The 15399-nt window shown below is 40.0% G+C and overlaps 1 protein-coding gene across 1 annotated transcript; it reads left to right on the top strand.

Moving 5' to 3' along the window:
- Positions 1–2593: 2593 nt before the first annotated feature.
- LOC104279717 (synphilin-1-like) lies at positions 2594–13152 on the top strand (the record flags this gene model as incomplete). The annotated part of the gene is made up of 4 exons (XM_009877093.1): positions 2594–2686; positions 4942–6004; positions 7755–7825; positions 12991–13152. Coding segments are annotated over 4 exons (1312 nt in total), but the record flags the coding sequence as incomplete, so codon positions are not given.
- Between the last annotated feature and the right edge of the window lie 2247 nt (positions 13153–15399).

The following is a 15399-nucleotide window of genomic DNA, read 5'->3' as shown; positions in this document are numbered from 1 at the left end:
ACCAAGAGGTTGTGGTCACTTTTTTTCAGTGTTAGATGTATATGTGTATGTTATGTACCTTCAGGGATAGTGCTGGCAAGGTGTATGGTTTCTTTGAGATGATTACTACTTAAACTGTGAAAATGGAGGAAACTTTAATTGTTTTAGGACAATAAAATGTTTAAGTAGAATGAGATCATGAGCTCAACAGAAGAGGTGTCAGAGATTTCCATTAAACCTAAAAGTGTACGTTGTTAGCTACATTATTTAGATATTTAGAAATAGAAGTTGAAGAAGGCATAAAAGGCAAATAAAACAGATAAATTGCATCACAACCTAATCTCAAATGAAAATTTTCCTGGCTCTTAAAAAAAAGTATCTGAGGAGTTGCAATGTAAGTCAATGTTGACAGACGGTAGGAGTAATTTTAAAATGATCTAAAGAAGTGTGTAGGCAAGAGGAAGGAAAATTAAAGGAGGAAAATATCTACATTAAGCACAGTTGTACTGTAAAATGTGGTGGCAAAAGAGTGCATCAAGATCCCACCTATGTTTCTGTAGCACTTCTCAGATCCACTCTGATATGTCTCTGCTCTTGTGAGACCCCACCTCGAATACTGCGTCCAGTTCTGGTGTCCCCACCATAAGAGGGACGTGGATCTGTTGGAATGAGACCAGAGGAGCCCACAAAGATAATCCAGGGGCTGGAGCACCTCTACTACGAGGACAGGCTGCGGGAGCTGGGATTTTTCAGTCTCAAAAAGAGAAGACTCTGGGGGCACCTTATAACTGCCTGCCAATACCCGAAAGGAACCCACAGAAAGGCTGAGGAGGGACTTTTTACATGAGTGCCCAGTGATAGGACAAGGGGAAATGGATTTACATTGAAAGAGAGTAAGTTTAGATTGGATCTTAGGAAGAAATTCTTCAGTACAAGAGTGGCAAGGCTCTAGAATAGATTGCCCAGTGAGACTGTGGATACCCTCTCCCTGGAGATATTAAAGGCCAGGTTGGATGAGGCCTTGAGCCATCTAGTCTAGTTAAGGGCATCCGTACCCATGGCAGGGGGGGTGGATTAGATGATGTCTAAGATCCCTTCCAGCCTAGGCCATTCTGTGATTCTATGTCAAAAGTACAATGTTTGTTTTCTGCCAGCTCTGCAAGTACAACCCCTAGCCTAAAAAGTCACCTGGATTCTTTCTGGCTTTGATATTGCCAGTTATGAAGATTCCATTTGGAGATCAGCTAACTCTTCTGCTGATGGCATGTGAGCTAGGAAAGAGTCCAGCTCACTGGTAGAGAACTGTATTAGTTCTGCAAATCCAGCAAGAGTAAAAGTACTAAACACATATTACTTCTACAGCAACAGAAGCAGAGCCTGGGAAAAGCAGATAAAAAGTAATTTTCACATGGTCATTTGAGCAGGGAATAAAAGCAAATGTACCAGCGGCATTCCAGGTGAAAGATAGCATATATACAGTAGCAAAAAGCTCTAAGTCTTTGGTTTTCTAGTAGTTCCCCAACAATTCTGTCTATGCAGTGTTTAGAGGCACTGAATTTTACAGGTCACTAAACAAGATTGAATGTTATCTATGTTGGCCAACAAGCTAGAAGAGTGCTTTGATATTAGAAAGGAAGGTCTAAACTGGATTGAAGCATGGGGAGGGACAAGAACTTTTTATGTGGTAATACTTGAAGGATTGCAGGTTATCTTGTTCAACTGAGTCCTTCCTATGTTAATAGGCATGTGGCAGGACAACAGAGATTGAGATTACGGTTCTGTGGTAAATGGAATTTCTAGTATGGATATCACTTTCCTATTACTAACAATTTATATCTACTATTACAATTTTTAAAACATTTTTCTTGAAATTTATTTACAAAGCAGTGTAGATCACAACACCACACTGAAAGTGAGAGACTGCAGTAGGTACAGCAACACTGAGTATAAGGTGGCTTCAGAGCACAAGTAGGACCTTTGGTAAGGTTCGGCAGCAAGCAAATGTGTTTTTTCCCCGCTCCCCTGAATACACAAAGGTCATACTTAGCTCCATCCTGCAGCTGAAGAGGTTTTGACCAGCCCTTCCCAGTGGACAAAGGCTCCTCTCTGAGTTCAGTTGCAGGTAGAAAAAGAGAGAGCAGTTGTCTAAGCTATCATTTAACGGAGTAAGTGCTATCCACCAGTGCAGGAGATGGCTTCTTAATCTGTCCCTTTCCTCTTTCTTTGCACAAACATGGAGGAATCAAGTGGCCCTTAGCTTGTTCTGCCTTATCTTTGTTTCTGGACTGTTATTTTCTGCAAGTCATTCAGTTCTTATTAACTGTGGCTTGTGATCCCACACTTACCCTTATATGAAGTATAATAAATAGTCTCTGAGAAGTAAACAGCTCTCAGTTGGTCTTGTACAGTGAGTACAAAATGTCCACAAGCATTCAGAGGCAAGTACAAACTCTCAGTTTATGTTATTATTTATAATTTTTCTTTTTATTTGTATGTAAAATATCAATGAAGAGGACTTCATTTTTTAATACAACATTGAATGGTTAGTTTCAGTTGCCTTGTAGCTTACTAATGCTGACAGTTTTACAATAAACACTCTGACATTTTCTTGCAGGCAGACAGTGGAACGTGTGACATTACAGAACCAACTCCAGCAGCTTTTAGAAGCTCAGCGGTCAGAGGGCAAGTCACTGCCCACATCCCCAAGGTAAGGTGACTGGAATTGTGCTGCAGCCTGGATTTGCACAGTTTCGTGGTGCATTGGTTATCAAAAGAAGCTGTGACATGTCTAAATAGTAGATGTGTTCTGTAAAGTATGGCGTTTTTTACCTCGTGGACTTGAAGCTGAGCTTCTAGAGTTTGACAGTGTTTAATGTTGTATAAATACTGAAAATTTTGAGTATGATGTGAATAGTCACTATTTCCCAAGAAAGTGAAAATCAGATTCATAGTGGAACAGAACGTATTTTATATTGGATAAATAGCAGAGGATTCTAGAAACCCCTAGGGAAGTTGTAATCATAGAATCACAGAATGTTAGGATTTGGAAGGGACCTCAAAAGATCATCTAGTTCAACCTCCCTGCCAAAGCAGGATCACCTACAGTAGGTCACACAGGAACGTGTCCAGGCAGGGTATTTGACCTGGTGATGGTCTACCATACATTACTGCCAGCAGTAATTCATAACCACTTACCAACAAAACCAGCTTTCAGATTAATAAGACTGCTTACACTCATTAAATCAGTTGTCTGCAGTAGCTTATATAAAAAGTCAAAACTCCAGATATTTTATCTATTTATGTGTTACATTATTTGCCATAGACTTCCAGTGTGATGCGTGGAAGTCAAACAAGCATGACTCCTCTCCAGTAGCAATATGAAGAAGATTTTTTAAGAAATTAAGTAACTCACATGCCAGTAGGATCTGTTTTTTATCATTGCCTGATCTAGTCAAGAGGTGGCGTCCTTGGCCATGACAGGGAGGTTGGATTAAATGATCTCTAAGGTCCCTTCCAGCCTAGGCCATTTTATGATTCTATGATTCGATGATTACCTTGCAATTCAGTTTCCTCTCTGGAAGACATATACTGATCTCTTGTTATGGAGCTACATATATGTCAAAATGTAAATCCAACTTAAAAGTTTATGCAGGCATTGATGATCAGAGCTTCAGGTCATCAAGTATAAACTTGACTGGTGACTTTTTTTTCCATTCTCACAGAATCTCAAGCGTTTTTCTGGACAAGTGCTCCATGTCTATGAATTTCATGTGTCAGTGTTTCAGTCAAGTGCAGGAAGTTGCAGACTTAGATAACAAAGACATTGGTAGTGGACATGCATTTGTGTAAAGGAATTTAAAATTCTGTCTTACAGATGGCTACTACTTTTCCTTCCAGCTAATACTTACTTGTGGATATTTTCATCATCCTGCATGCAGCCAGCAGCAAATCTAAGAGAACCTATCTCTTTTACTAGGAATACATAGTGTAGATACATGCATATTCTTCAGTGTCTGTTTTGGTTTGCCATGGGAGAAAAAGTGCAAAATGAATTGAAGATGAGGTGGCATTTGAATTTTGTACACTGTGAGAACTATGGACTCACCAGAGGAGAAGGTGCTTATGGAAAAACAAGTGGAATTTATGAATTCACTGTCTCATGCTAACGTTAATATTGTGGCCTACCCTTGCTTGGAGGATAGGAGGTTTGAAGTAAGACTGGAGTATTATGACCTCTGACATATGTCACAGGGAAGGAAATGGTCTCTGTAATTGACATTCTTTGCAGACTAGACTTACTTAGGATTGCTGTTTCCTCACTATATAACATTTGGAGTTCTAAATTTAATTTAATATTCTAATAGTATTGAAATAAATTCATGTCACCTTTCTCATGCTTTTCAGTATTTCATATCTGAAAAGGTTTTGAGTGCAAATGGCTGTGACTTTTTATAAGGTCTTGTATGGCTATTATTAATACCAGATGAAGTTCAGATTTATGAAATCATTGCTATGCAGAAAGCTGATACTTTCACAGTATTTAGAATAAGCTACTTTTGTATTATGGTGTGACTTGGATAGCAGGCGTTTGGCCTTGTGGGGTTTTTTTGCCTTTTAAAATGTGTCAACTCCCACAAATAGGAAATAGTTTCTCTAAAGTTTTTCTCAAAAAGTGATCTTTGGTATTGAAATAACCACTCTTAAGTTTTGATGTCAAGGAAGGAGTTTTTTTGTACGACAAAGTGAAGAGACTCAAATCCTAACTAGGAGTGGAAGCAGGGTTACATCCTTCTCTGTGTAATCCTCACTGTGGTATAATAGTAATGAATTCCATGTGAGTTGTGATAAAGAGGATAAGTAACAATAAGCTGAGACAGACACATACACTGGAAATGGCAGTTTCACATTTTATATGTGCATTAATTTGGCTGTAGTATTTCCTTCTATTTTTTTTTCTTTAAGCTTGCCATCATCTCCCGCTTCTGGCAAACCCCAGTGGAAACCATCTGAAGCAGATGAATTGTCTCCACCAAAAAGTAAATTGAACACCCAAGATGGGATTCAGATTCTTGGCAGCTTAGGAACTTCTAGTCGCACTCGAGCCAAGATAAAAGATGAGGACTCAGATAAAATCTTGCGCCAATTATTGGGGAAGGAAATCTCTGAAAACGTCTGCATGCAGGAAAAGCTGACTTTGGAATTTCAGGATGCTCATGCATCGTCCAAGAACGTGAGGAAGATTTTGCCAGAGAAAAGGGAGCTGAAGTTAGCCAGACTGAGGCAACTGATGCAGAGGTCGCTCAGCGAGTCTGACACAGACTGTGCTAATTCTGAGGACCACAAGAACACCCCTGTGAAAAGAACTGACAAACCAAGGCCTCAGCCCATTGTGGAGAGTGTTGAGGGCACAGAGAGTTTGCACCTGATGATTAAGAAGCACACCTCCACAGCAGGACGCCGCTTCCCTTTTGGTATCAGGGTCTCTAAGTCTGTGGATGGTCACAGCCCTTCCCCTACTTCGGAGAGCAGCGATCCCGATAATGACGCCCCGTATCAGTCTGGTACCGTACCTCAGAGCCAGTTTTGTGGAGACAACTCTCCGTCCAGCACGGACAGTGCCTCTGCTCAGAAAGTTGCCACCAGCCCTAAGAGTGCTCTCAAGTCTCCATCTTCAAAGCGCAGAACCTCCCAAAATTTGAAACTCCGAGTAACTTTTGAGGAGCCTGTAGTGCAGGTGGAGCTAGCAGAGTCAGAACTAAATGAGGAAAAAGATAAAGACCGGGGCAAAGGACTCGTGCGGGCTTCACTCGCTTCTGGGGATACAGCAGGGGACCATCTGAAAAGACCTTTTGGAACCTTTCGGTCCATAATGGAGACCCTGAGTGGCAACCAAAATAACAACAACAACTGTCAAACAGCAAACCTGATCAAAACCTCATCAACTCTGCCTTTTACCTCATTAGGAAGGAAGACAACAGACAGCAAGGGAAGTCCAGCAGCTGTCATAAAAGGAAGGAACAAGCCAGTGAGTGCACTGAAAGGAAGAAAGGCCTTTTTCTCTCTTATCTCTTTAAGTAATGAATAAGTTTGACAGCTTCTTCTTCCTGTCTTTCTGTGCAAACGGATGCTCACAAATACTTTACTTCATTTGACCTGTAGAAAGCCTATCCATTGTTTTAATTTGGGAAGGCTTTTGCAAGGAGTGGCAGGTGTATTGGTTATGTACAGAGTGTGTAGTCTTAACGGACATGGTTTACCATGTTCTGTGTTGAAGGCTGTCCACAGAAACGTGATTCACCTGGAAATGATGTTTGATGTTTCTCTGAGTGACCGGTCATACAATGAGAATGTCACACTTGAATCTATGGGATAAACAGTGGAAGGACTAGCTCTGTCCTATCCTATAGCCAAGACGGATGAGGCCAACAGGGTAAAAAAACCTGGTAGAATATAAAGAGGAAAAACAGCAGAAATCCTGCTTCTGTGGGAGCTACAGCCATCCCTTAGATATTGAAGCTGTCCATACACAGGCTTCTTTGCCCACTCTCTTCTTGTAACACAGAGTCTCTCATGGTGAAGTATATGGTTGGTCTGTAGCAAAATGTGCTGGTTCCAGATTATCCCCTCCATGCAGTCAACAGAGTGCCCTTTCTGGGATTCCCACAGAAAGAGGAGTGTCTCCAGTGAGGAGGCTGGTTCTTTTTTTTTTTTTCAGAAGAAAGGAGAAAATACTTTGAACAAATGTATATTCCGAGAGAAAGGAAGAGGTTACTGAATGAAGAGACAGAGGTAGGAAGTACTGTGAGTGCAGTGTATTTGTGGAGCAGAGAGAATTGCGAGCATCTGGAGATACAATAAAGAGTTGAGTAAGAGGGACTGGTAGATTATTTAATCCTCTGTGAAAGGCAGAGTGGGAGGAAAGGGGTGGATGGAAAAACATGAAGTGAAAGAATAATTTCAAGATGAAAAAAAAAGAACATAAAGCAGGCCAAGAGGAGGAGGAGAAGTAGTGAATTATATACTGTAAAAAGTATGACAGGGTAATGGGAGAAAAACAGAGGAAAATCTTAGGCATAGAGGAGGCAAAATGAGTATGGAAAAGAAACAGTGGAAAGAGAGAACTGGGAAGCAGTGAGCAATCCGTATTAGTGGGTGATGCTAGATCAGTAGTGCTATAGCAGAAAGTGAAATTAAATGAAAAATTCAAAGGAGACCTGATAGGTTAAATTGAAGTGGGACTGCATTTATTAAAGTTTACTCAGAATCGCAGTATGAACTACTGACTTGAGCCTTTAAAGACATGCACCATCTATTTCAACAGCCAGTTTAACGTAGTATTTTCATAACACAATGAAAATTTCTTTTGAAAAGAGCAATTCAGATTTTATACTGACAGAGGAAAAGACAGGGTGTCTTCAAAGGTGTTCTGACATACAGCAGGGTCATGAGCAGTTTTAATAATTCCATAAGAGTTGGATGAGGTCATCCTATCAGTATTGACACTTGTACTGTAAATGCATGTTGTCTGTGAAAAGGCCATATTTGCATGTTGTTGTTGTTGCCAACATCAAAATTGTGGAAGAATACATTTTCATACCAACTCAAAGGACCACAGCATACATCTCAAAGAGGTAACAGATTGAACCTCACCCAGAAACAAATCTGTTAAAATGTTCTTGTGGCTATTTGACTGTATGTTTTGCTAGACTTGCATGTTATGCATGTGGTAAGCTCAGTTGCATGTTTTTAACTGCTACAATGTTGTACTTCCTTAGGGTCCTTACTCCAGCTACAACAGTCTTTCCTCTGTCACGCTGAATGAAGAACTTCTGTTTAACTGTGCTTGGTATGTGCTTGTGCATGGTGATGTCTAGCATCTCATTTGCTTTGTTTTCTCAGATTGCGTGTGTTTGCTAACATTATTCATAACTGAAATACTGGAATTGATTGATGCGTAATAAGGGAAACAGATGAATAGATGAACAACTAAATTCCTAGAAAAGCAGAAATTTATGATGGATTTGTGCTGATGTCACCATTGAACTGGCTACAGGATTTCAGTTCCAAGCAAGTATAGAAATTATTAATAGTCCTAAATCCACCAGGGATTATAACGCACTTTGGCTGAGTATTCAGCCTCTGTTGAATAAAAGTCAAGTACCAGATGAGAATGGAAATTAAATTTCCTTTCTTGAGAAGAGCAAAAAGACCACAGTTCATCTCTAAATAGAAAGTACAGAGAATGTGATTGCTGTACTTTAAGTCTAATGCTCTCCTGTTTTCACACATTTTTCTTCCTCTTCCTCAGACTTTGAAGTTAAATCTGTTTTTTAAGAGTCTGATAACTTTGACTGTGAATAAACTCCTTGATTTAGACACATTCCATTTGGGCTGTTCAGGCAGATAGAGACCAGTCCCTCAAGGTCCATAAAGACATATTGGGAAAAACAACATTGATAAAGTATGTCTTTATTTTATGAGCAAATGCTTTGTAAAAACTACCTGTCATTTTTATTCAGCTCTTTAGCACTCCCAAATTCTTGTGATAATACATTTTTTTCTGTTAAACTGAGATATAAATCTTTTTGTTAGGCCTGGAAATTATTCCTATTCACAACAAATAATATGCATTTTCTGGGAAAATTACAAAGTAGTCATACTGCAGTTTGGGAACCTAAATTACTTTCAAGTTATTCTTTTCTAAATGGCTAGTACATTTTTTTGGTTTGCTTGTTTTCTAATGCCAGGACCTTGCCATACCTAGAAACTCAGTTTCTGTCATGGAGGTGGGAGTCTTGTTCTGAAGTCACTGACACAGTGTACATGAAACCAGAAACAGAATTGTAATGTTTCCAAGAGGTTTCATTCTCTCCTGAAGAAGGAAATTCCAATGCAGAAAAATGACTGCACAGGAGCAGTTTGAAGCAGCATCCATGGGCAGCCTCCAGTCAAAACACTCAGCTGCCTGTCCATACCCTGGAGTAATAGAAAACCGTCTCATCCTTATCTTTGAGCCGTCTCGGGATGTAGCTGGTTGTTGTAATTCCGTACTGCCTGGTGAAAGTGCTCTTGTGTGAGAAATCCCTGGCAGCATGGCATTTCCCCAGAAGCAGGAGAGTCAGGGAAGGTCTGGCTGCAACTGTGGAACTTCAGAGTCATCTGCTGGGAGGGTGAAGGTCGGGCCTGAATCCCTGACTGTCCACCCAGGCACTGCTGATCCAGGCACCATGTACTTTGGAAGCTGCCCCCGTGGCAGTGGGCCCATGGAAAAATAGAGAGGAGAAAGGAAGGAGCAGAATGCACGAGGGGCACAGCTTGAGGAGGCTGCTATTTTACCCATGGATAAGAACAGAAGTGGGCAAATTGTGTGCTGGAGTGCATGGCATGAAATTTCAAAAAAGTCAGCTAGGAACAGAAGATGTATAGCACTTTTCGGAAATCAGAATGCAGACCTAAGGGCTCTCTTCCAAGCCAGCCTTCTTAATGCCTTTAGGCCTGTTGTGATTTTTTGGACAGCAAAATGGGTGCCTGCCATGTGTTCACTGTACGCTGCACTGTAGCCCGTGAAATATAAATAATCATAGAATCGTAGAATGGTTAAAGTTGGAAGGGACCTTGAAGATTGTCTAGTTCCAGTCCCCCTGCTGTGGGCAGGGACCCCTCTCTCCCACTGGACCAGGTTGTTCAAAGCCCCATCCAGCCTGGCCTTGAACACTTCAGGGATGGGACATCCGCAGCCTCCTTGGGCAACCCGTTCCAGTGAAGAATTTTTTGCTTATATCTAATCTAAATCTGCCCTTTTGCAGTTTCAGGCCACTGCCCCTTGTCCTGTCACTACAGGCCTGTGTAAAAAGCCCTTCTCCAGCTTTCCTGCAGGCCTCTTGCATGAGCTGAAAGGTGGCTGTTAGGTCCCCCTGGAGCCTTCTCTTCTCCAAGCTGAATAACCCCAGCTCCCTCAGCCTGTCCTCAGAGCAGAGGTTCTCCAGCCCTCTAATCATCTTCGTGGCCCTCCTCTGGACCCAAATGGGAAAACATCTCTAACACATGTACTACAAGCCTCTGGACACTCTCTGAAATTTCTCTTCATAGTTTGGAAAGACAGTGTAATTACTATTTCAGAGCTATATTGAAAAAGAACCTATATGGAAAATAGTGGAGTCTTTCATGTTATAAAACTTTGTAGATTGTTATGATGGGGGAGGGGGCCCGGTTAGCTCAGTGGTTTGAGCACAGTGCTGGCAACAAGGACAACGCCAAGGTCGCGGGTTCAATTCCCGCTCAGTCCCCATGTGTTGCCTGGTCTAATTGAGAGGTGACGTCCCTGCCCACGACAGGGAGGTTGGACTAGATGATTGCTAAGGTCCCTTCCAGCCTAGGCCATTCTATGATTCTATGATTCTATGATTCTGGACATAGTCCAAAGTCCATTTTAACTCCATACTTTTATACAGGGAATTTTAGCAGCATCTTCTCAAATCTGAAGTCATTAGACAAAGTCTACCTTCATTCATATGACATTCCTGCCCATCAGTTTCCATCTTCTTTTTTCAGCTTCTGTTTATTTTATTTGATCTACTTTTTCTTTCAAAATACCCCAGTACAGAAGGCTTTGTAATTTACTTTTTCAAATTGGCCACAGGTTAATCGTAGAGGATTGTATTACATTTTCTAGAGTCCTTATAAAATTTGATACACCCTGTTTTTCTTAAGGCCCTAGAGTAAATTCTGGATGTGCAGGTTGAGTTGGAATATTTCTTTCCCCTTCTGGAATGATTGGGTAGTTTCTGGTTTTACAACTCCAAGCAAATGCTTGTCATTTTTTCCATCTTACATGTATGCCAATGAATGGTTCTTTCCCACATATTAAATCATCTGAGATCTGCAGTACATTAAAGTAAGCACTAACTCACCATATCGGTATAAAGCCCTGTATTAACTATCAACAGCAAAAATTGCTCCATATGTCAGGAGCAATCAGCAGAACCTACCATCAGGTTTCTGTCAGATAGTAAACTGGGTGTGCTTCTAAAATAGTAAGTGGATCTAACCTAACAGATATCCCACTGCCAGAGCTAGTGCTGGATACATTACAACTCCAAATATAAACTCAAGAAAAGGATGCTTATCTGCATCTCTAATAAGATAGTTACAATTCAGACTAGTACAGTAAATAATAATATGGTAATGGAGTCATTTAGACCTTGTCCCCAACAATTTACAGTTCTTCTGTGAACTGCTACGATCATGCATCAGTACCTGTTTGCTTGACGGGCCTGTTGCGTGACACAGGCACCAGAAGATAGTACAAATTTGATTTGCAGATATCAGTAATACTTTTCCTTCAGGTGGCCAGGCACAGTTGTAGAAGGCACGTGTTCAGCACTGCCACCTAGAGACATCTGCGTTAGCTAAAAATGATCATCTTTGAGGTCACAGTGTGCCTATATTGCTGCAAAATGGAGTCCTTGGAGTGCCTAGTGAGCACTGCACGAAGGACTCACCCACAAGGTCTTTCAGCACTGCAAGGCTAAGCTAGTGCAGTAGTCAACTGATGCAAGTTATCTTAGCCTTGTACAACATCCTTTAGTAGAGCTCCGTGGTTAGTGCTAAACATGCTGTTGATAACGGCAATGCCAAAAAATAGTTATGGCAAAAATTAAGTGCCTCTCTTTTACCTCCTCAAACTGAGTTCTACAAACTCTACTTCCCCAAGCTTAATTCTCTGTCTTTTGTTCTTTCTTTGGATATGTGGCAGCACTAATTTAGATGAATGAATGGGGTTTTAGAATAGAATGATGCTTCGTGTCCTGTCATTAGACCCACAACTGTGGTCCCCGAGAAGTCTGGCTTCTGTTAAATCTGATGCTTATCTAAGCACCATAAGTATTGGTCTCTGGGAGGTAATTGGTTCTTTGTCATGATTGTAGGCTGGAATAAAGCTATACTGATTTACAAGAATCAGGCTCACAAATATGTGAGTTGAAGGCAAAGTTTTTATACCCATTCTCTTGCTCTTTGCTTTGGGTTTCTAACCTCCCATGAGTATCTGCCCTTTGCATCAACAAACCAGATAGTTGTGATTATAGGAGTTCTACTGTCCAATAGTAACAACTGAAAATGAGCCTTTTAACTTGTTCAAAAGTTGCTGTGGACTGGATACTTAATAAAAATCCTTCAGCTGAAAGGTTAATTAAAGAGAAGGGAACATACTGTGGATTCAGAGCAAGGACTTATGAAAGGAAGGGAAGAAACTTAGTGTTTCAAATATTTAGTGCTTATTTTTTCTACTTTAATTGGCAAGCTATCATTGGAGTCTCACATGCAATAGATAGATTTTTAAATTTTTTTTTTTAATTAAAGTTCACCTGGTGTGGAAATGAAGACATACTATGGGGAAATTGCCCTTATCTATGTATCTAATAAAATCTTAATGATCTGAATTCATATTTTACCTAAATTACAATGTTAAAAGAGATACAGGCCCTATGTCAGAAGGAGAATTACTCCTCATTTTTTCAATTGCCTTTGACACTATCAGACACATAGAGTAAGTCCAGTGAATCATCTTCTGAAAGTCCTTATTCTCTCTGGTGGTTATTAATGGAGACTAGGTGATCCCCTTATAGGCAGAGTGAGAAACATACAGAGTATGTCTGACCTTTGTTGTAGTGGATCTTTTTATTGGTACTTTTCCCTGAAGGATGAGGAATTTTGGGGCATTCTGTTCATTATTGCCAGAACGTTATGACAGTATACTAATTAATGCTATGACTTAAAAAGTCCAGTTCACCGCATTGGTTTCCAGTTCTGATTTTCAGGATAGAGTCTACAAGAAACTCACAGTATTAAAAAGTATTTCATGTAGTATATCTCTTCAGAAATAAGCCCATAGAGAGAGATTAATTCAAGTTCAACACTTACAAATGGAATAAAACCAGATAAACAAACATAAGGCAAATCCCACTATATTGTTAGAGTTACTGTGAGTAATTTTCTTCTTTTTCTCTCCAGGCATGATGACATCAATAGAAAAAGCTGCAAATCCAACAGTCAAAAGAATACTGAAGAGCCAGAGCTGCAGGAATTCTTCCTCTAAACCACATCTCATGATGTCTCACTTTGCAATATCGGAAATATATCCCTTTGAAACACTAATATGAGACATACCCCTCACCAGCAAAACAGCAGCTGTTAGGATGCCTTAATTTGTAGCAGTTAGACCATATACAAAACTTTTTTATGATATATGTGTATATGTAACTTGTTTGTAAGCTGTGCTGTATAAAGGCATGGGTGAGCAAAAGTAACAATTTGAAAATTTTTATGACACAGGCAACCTTCAAAATGTTTGTAGGGCCACAGAACACATTTTGTACTTTGTGTCTTGCATGGATATATTGTCATATATCTTTATTTCCCTTTGTCAATGGCATATACTGTCGAAGTTTCAGCCAGGACTCTGCCTGCTCAGCAACTCAGTGAGACCAAGGCAAAAGCATTGACTTCTTTGAGTATGTTTTGTCTGTTGTTATTTCTATTTTTTGTAAAAAGGAAATAAAGATGGTGTTAATAAGACATACGAGGTGTAGATTCTTACCATACTTCACCATTTCATCTTCTAAGTGTTTTATTGGTCTTTTTGATGTTTGATAATGAGACAATGTCCAGTACCAGGATTTCAGTTCAGTCAATCAGTTAATAATTGCTTTATTGTTTAGCAATATTTTATTTAGCAATAAAAAGAAAGCACAAATGTGGTTTTAAATTACCATTTATTGCTATTTGCCAAACACTGGCGATGTTCTTGGCTCTGTTCAGATTACCAAGTAATCTGTTAAGGCACAGTCCATATTCTGTCAAAGCTGTGATGTTCCTTCTATTCAATGTTCTCTGAACCTTTCAGAAAAAGTGCAATCTCTTACTGAATTCACTTTGATTCTGGTAAACTATGAGTACATTCTGCAAATGTGTCATACAGCATAATATTCAAAAGCAGGCTACTAGCCAATCTTTACTGGGCACATCTACTTGGATCAAATATGTATGTATATGTTTGCTTTATTTTTATTTTATTGAGCTATTTCCATTTGAAGACTGCCGCAGTTTGATGAGAAAGATCCAAATACATTAGCATTTATTTTACTGACTATTCTAATAGAACACGGGGAAGCCACAGAAAGTTTGTCAAAGAAATTTTTTATTACAAAGAAAATCATAGAATCATAGAGTGGTTTGGGTTGGAAGGAACCTTGAAAGATTATCTAGTTCCAACCTCCCTGCAGGGGGCAGTGACATAAAAAAAAATTATATTATGCAAATTCCTGCAATTGCAGAACAAATAGGTAAATAATGTGGACACTAAAGAGAATTTTTACTAAGTACAATGGAGTTTCTTTATATGCTGTTTGTCTTGCCTGTTTTGTGCTGCATTCATCTGGACCACTGGGGTTCTTTTCTGGTCAGTGAGAAGAGAGAGGGACTTCCTGAGTGTGATTCGTCCTTCTTATTATAAATATCTCGTTTTCAGGAGTATCAGTCCCTTCTTATTTACTACAGGGGAGACTGAAGTAGTAGAACTCTTGGAAGAGTTACGTAGTGTTTGGATGCCTCTAATTAAGTGAGATAAACATCTTTCTCTGGGTCAGTCTTCAGAGTGATGTCATGTTTGGCTGTACTGCCACCATAGACTAAGATGACTGAATGCCCCAGGCCCCCTGCTTACAGGCTTTGGATAAGCACAGAGTACTACAGGATAACATGGAGCCAACTGAGAGATCAGCAAAAAAACCCACAAATAGAAATAATAAAAGCATGCAATTAGAGAAATGAAATTCTCAGGTTTTTTCCACAGTTCTTATCTGTTACTTGGCAACACTTTGATTTTTGACCTAAAGTAATAAACCTAGCACTCTCTCTGACCTGGACTGTGTTATTTGAAGAAACAATCAAACTTCCAAAAATATCTGTGAGCTAGGAACAGCACTACCTCTAACTGGGCCCTCTTGTCATCTGTGTGTGTGCATGAAAAATCTCAATGCAAAGTGAAGAAGAGACACATGCGCTGCAATTGCCAGAGTGCTGAAAGAGAACATAAGAAGGAGAGATCCTGTGGCTGGTAGATGGGCTTAAAAAAAATTGGCAATTGGTGGTTTTGAGAGTGTGAAGGGTGTGGATTATGGACATGTGAACGGCAAAAGCAGCAATCCTTTTGACTGACTGGAGATGTATAAGGTCAGCCATAGCTATCTGTCGAATCTACTTGAAGCAGGGGATAAAACTGAACCTCTGTGAAAGGGTTTGAAGTAGAACAAGGTGTAAGTCTTTTCAAATCCTGGAAGAAAGAAATGGCCTGTCCTGGAGACTGAGGATTTAAAAGTCACCTGTTCTCTGCAGGGTAGCAATTTCTACAGAGTATATTCT

The sequence above is a fragment of the Apaloderma vittatum genome, unplaced genomic scaffold, assembly GCF_000703405.1.
Source record: "Apaloderma vittatum isolate BGI_N311 unplaced genomic scaffold, ASM70340v1 scaffold4299, whole genome shotgun sequence".
In the NCBI taxonomy this organism is placed as follows: domain Eukaryota; kingdom Metazoa; phylum Chordata; class Aves; order Trogoniformes; family Trogonidae; genus Apaloderma; species Apaloderma vittatum.
The sequence above is the reverse complement of the archived record's forward strand: the minus strand, read 5'-3'. Positions and strand labels throughout refer to the sequence as shown.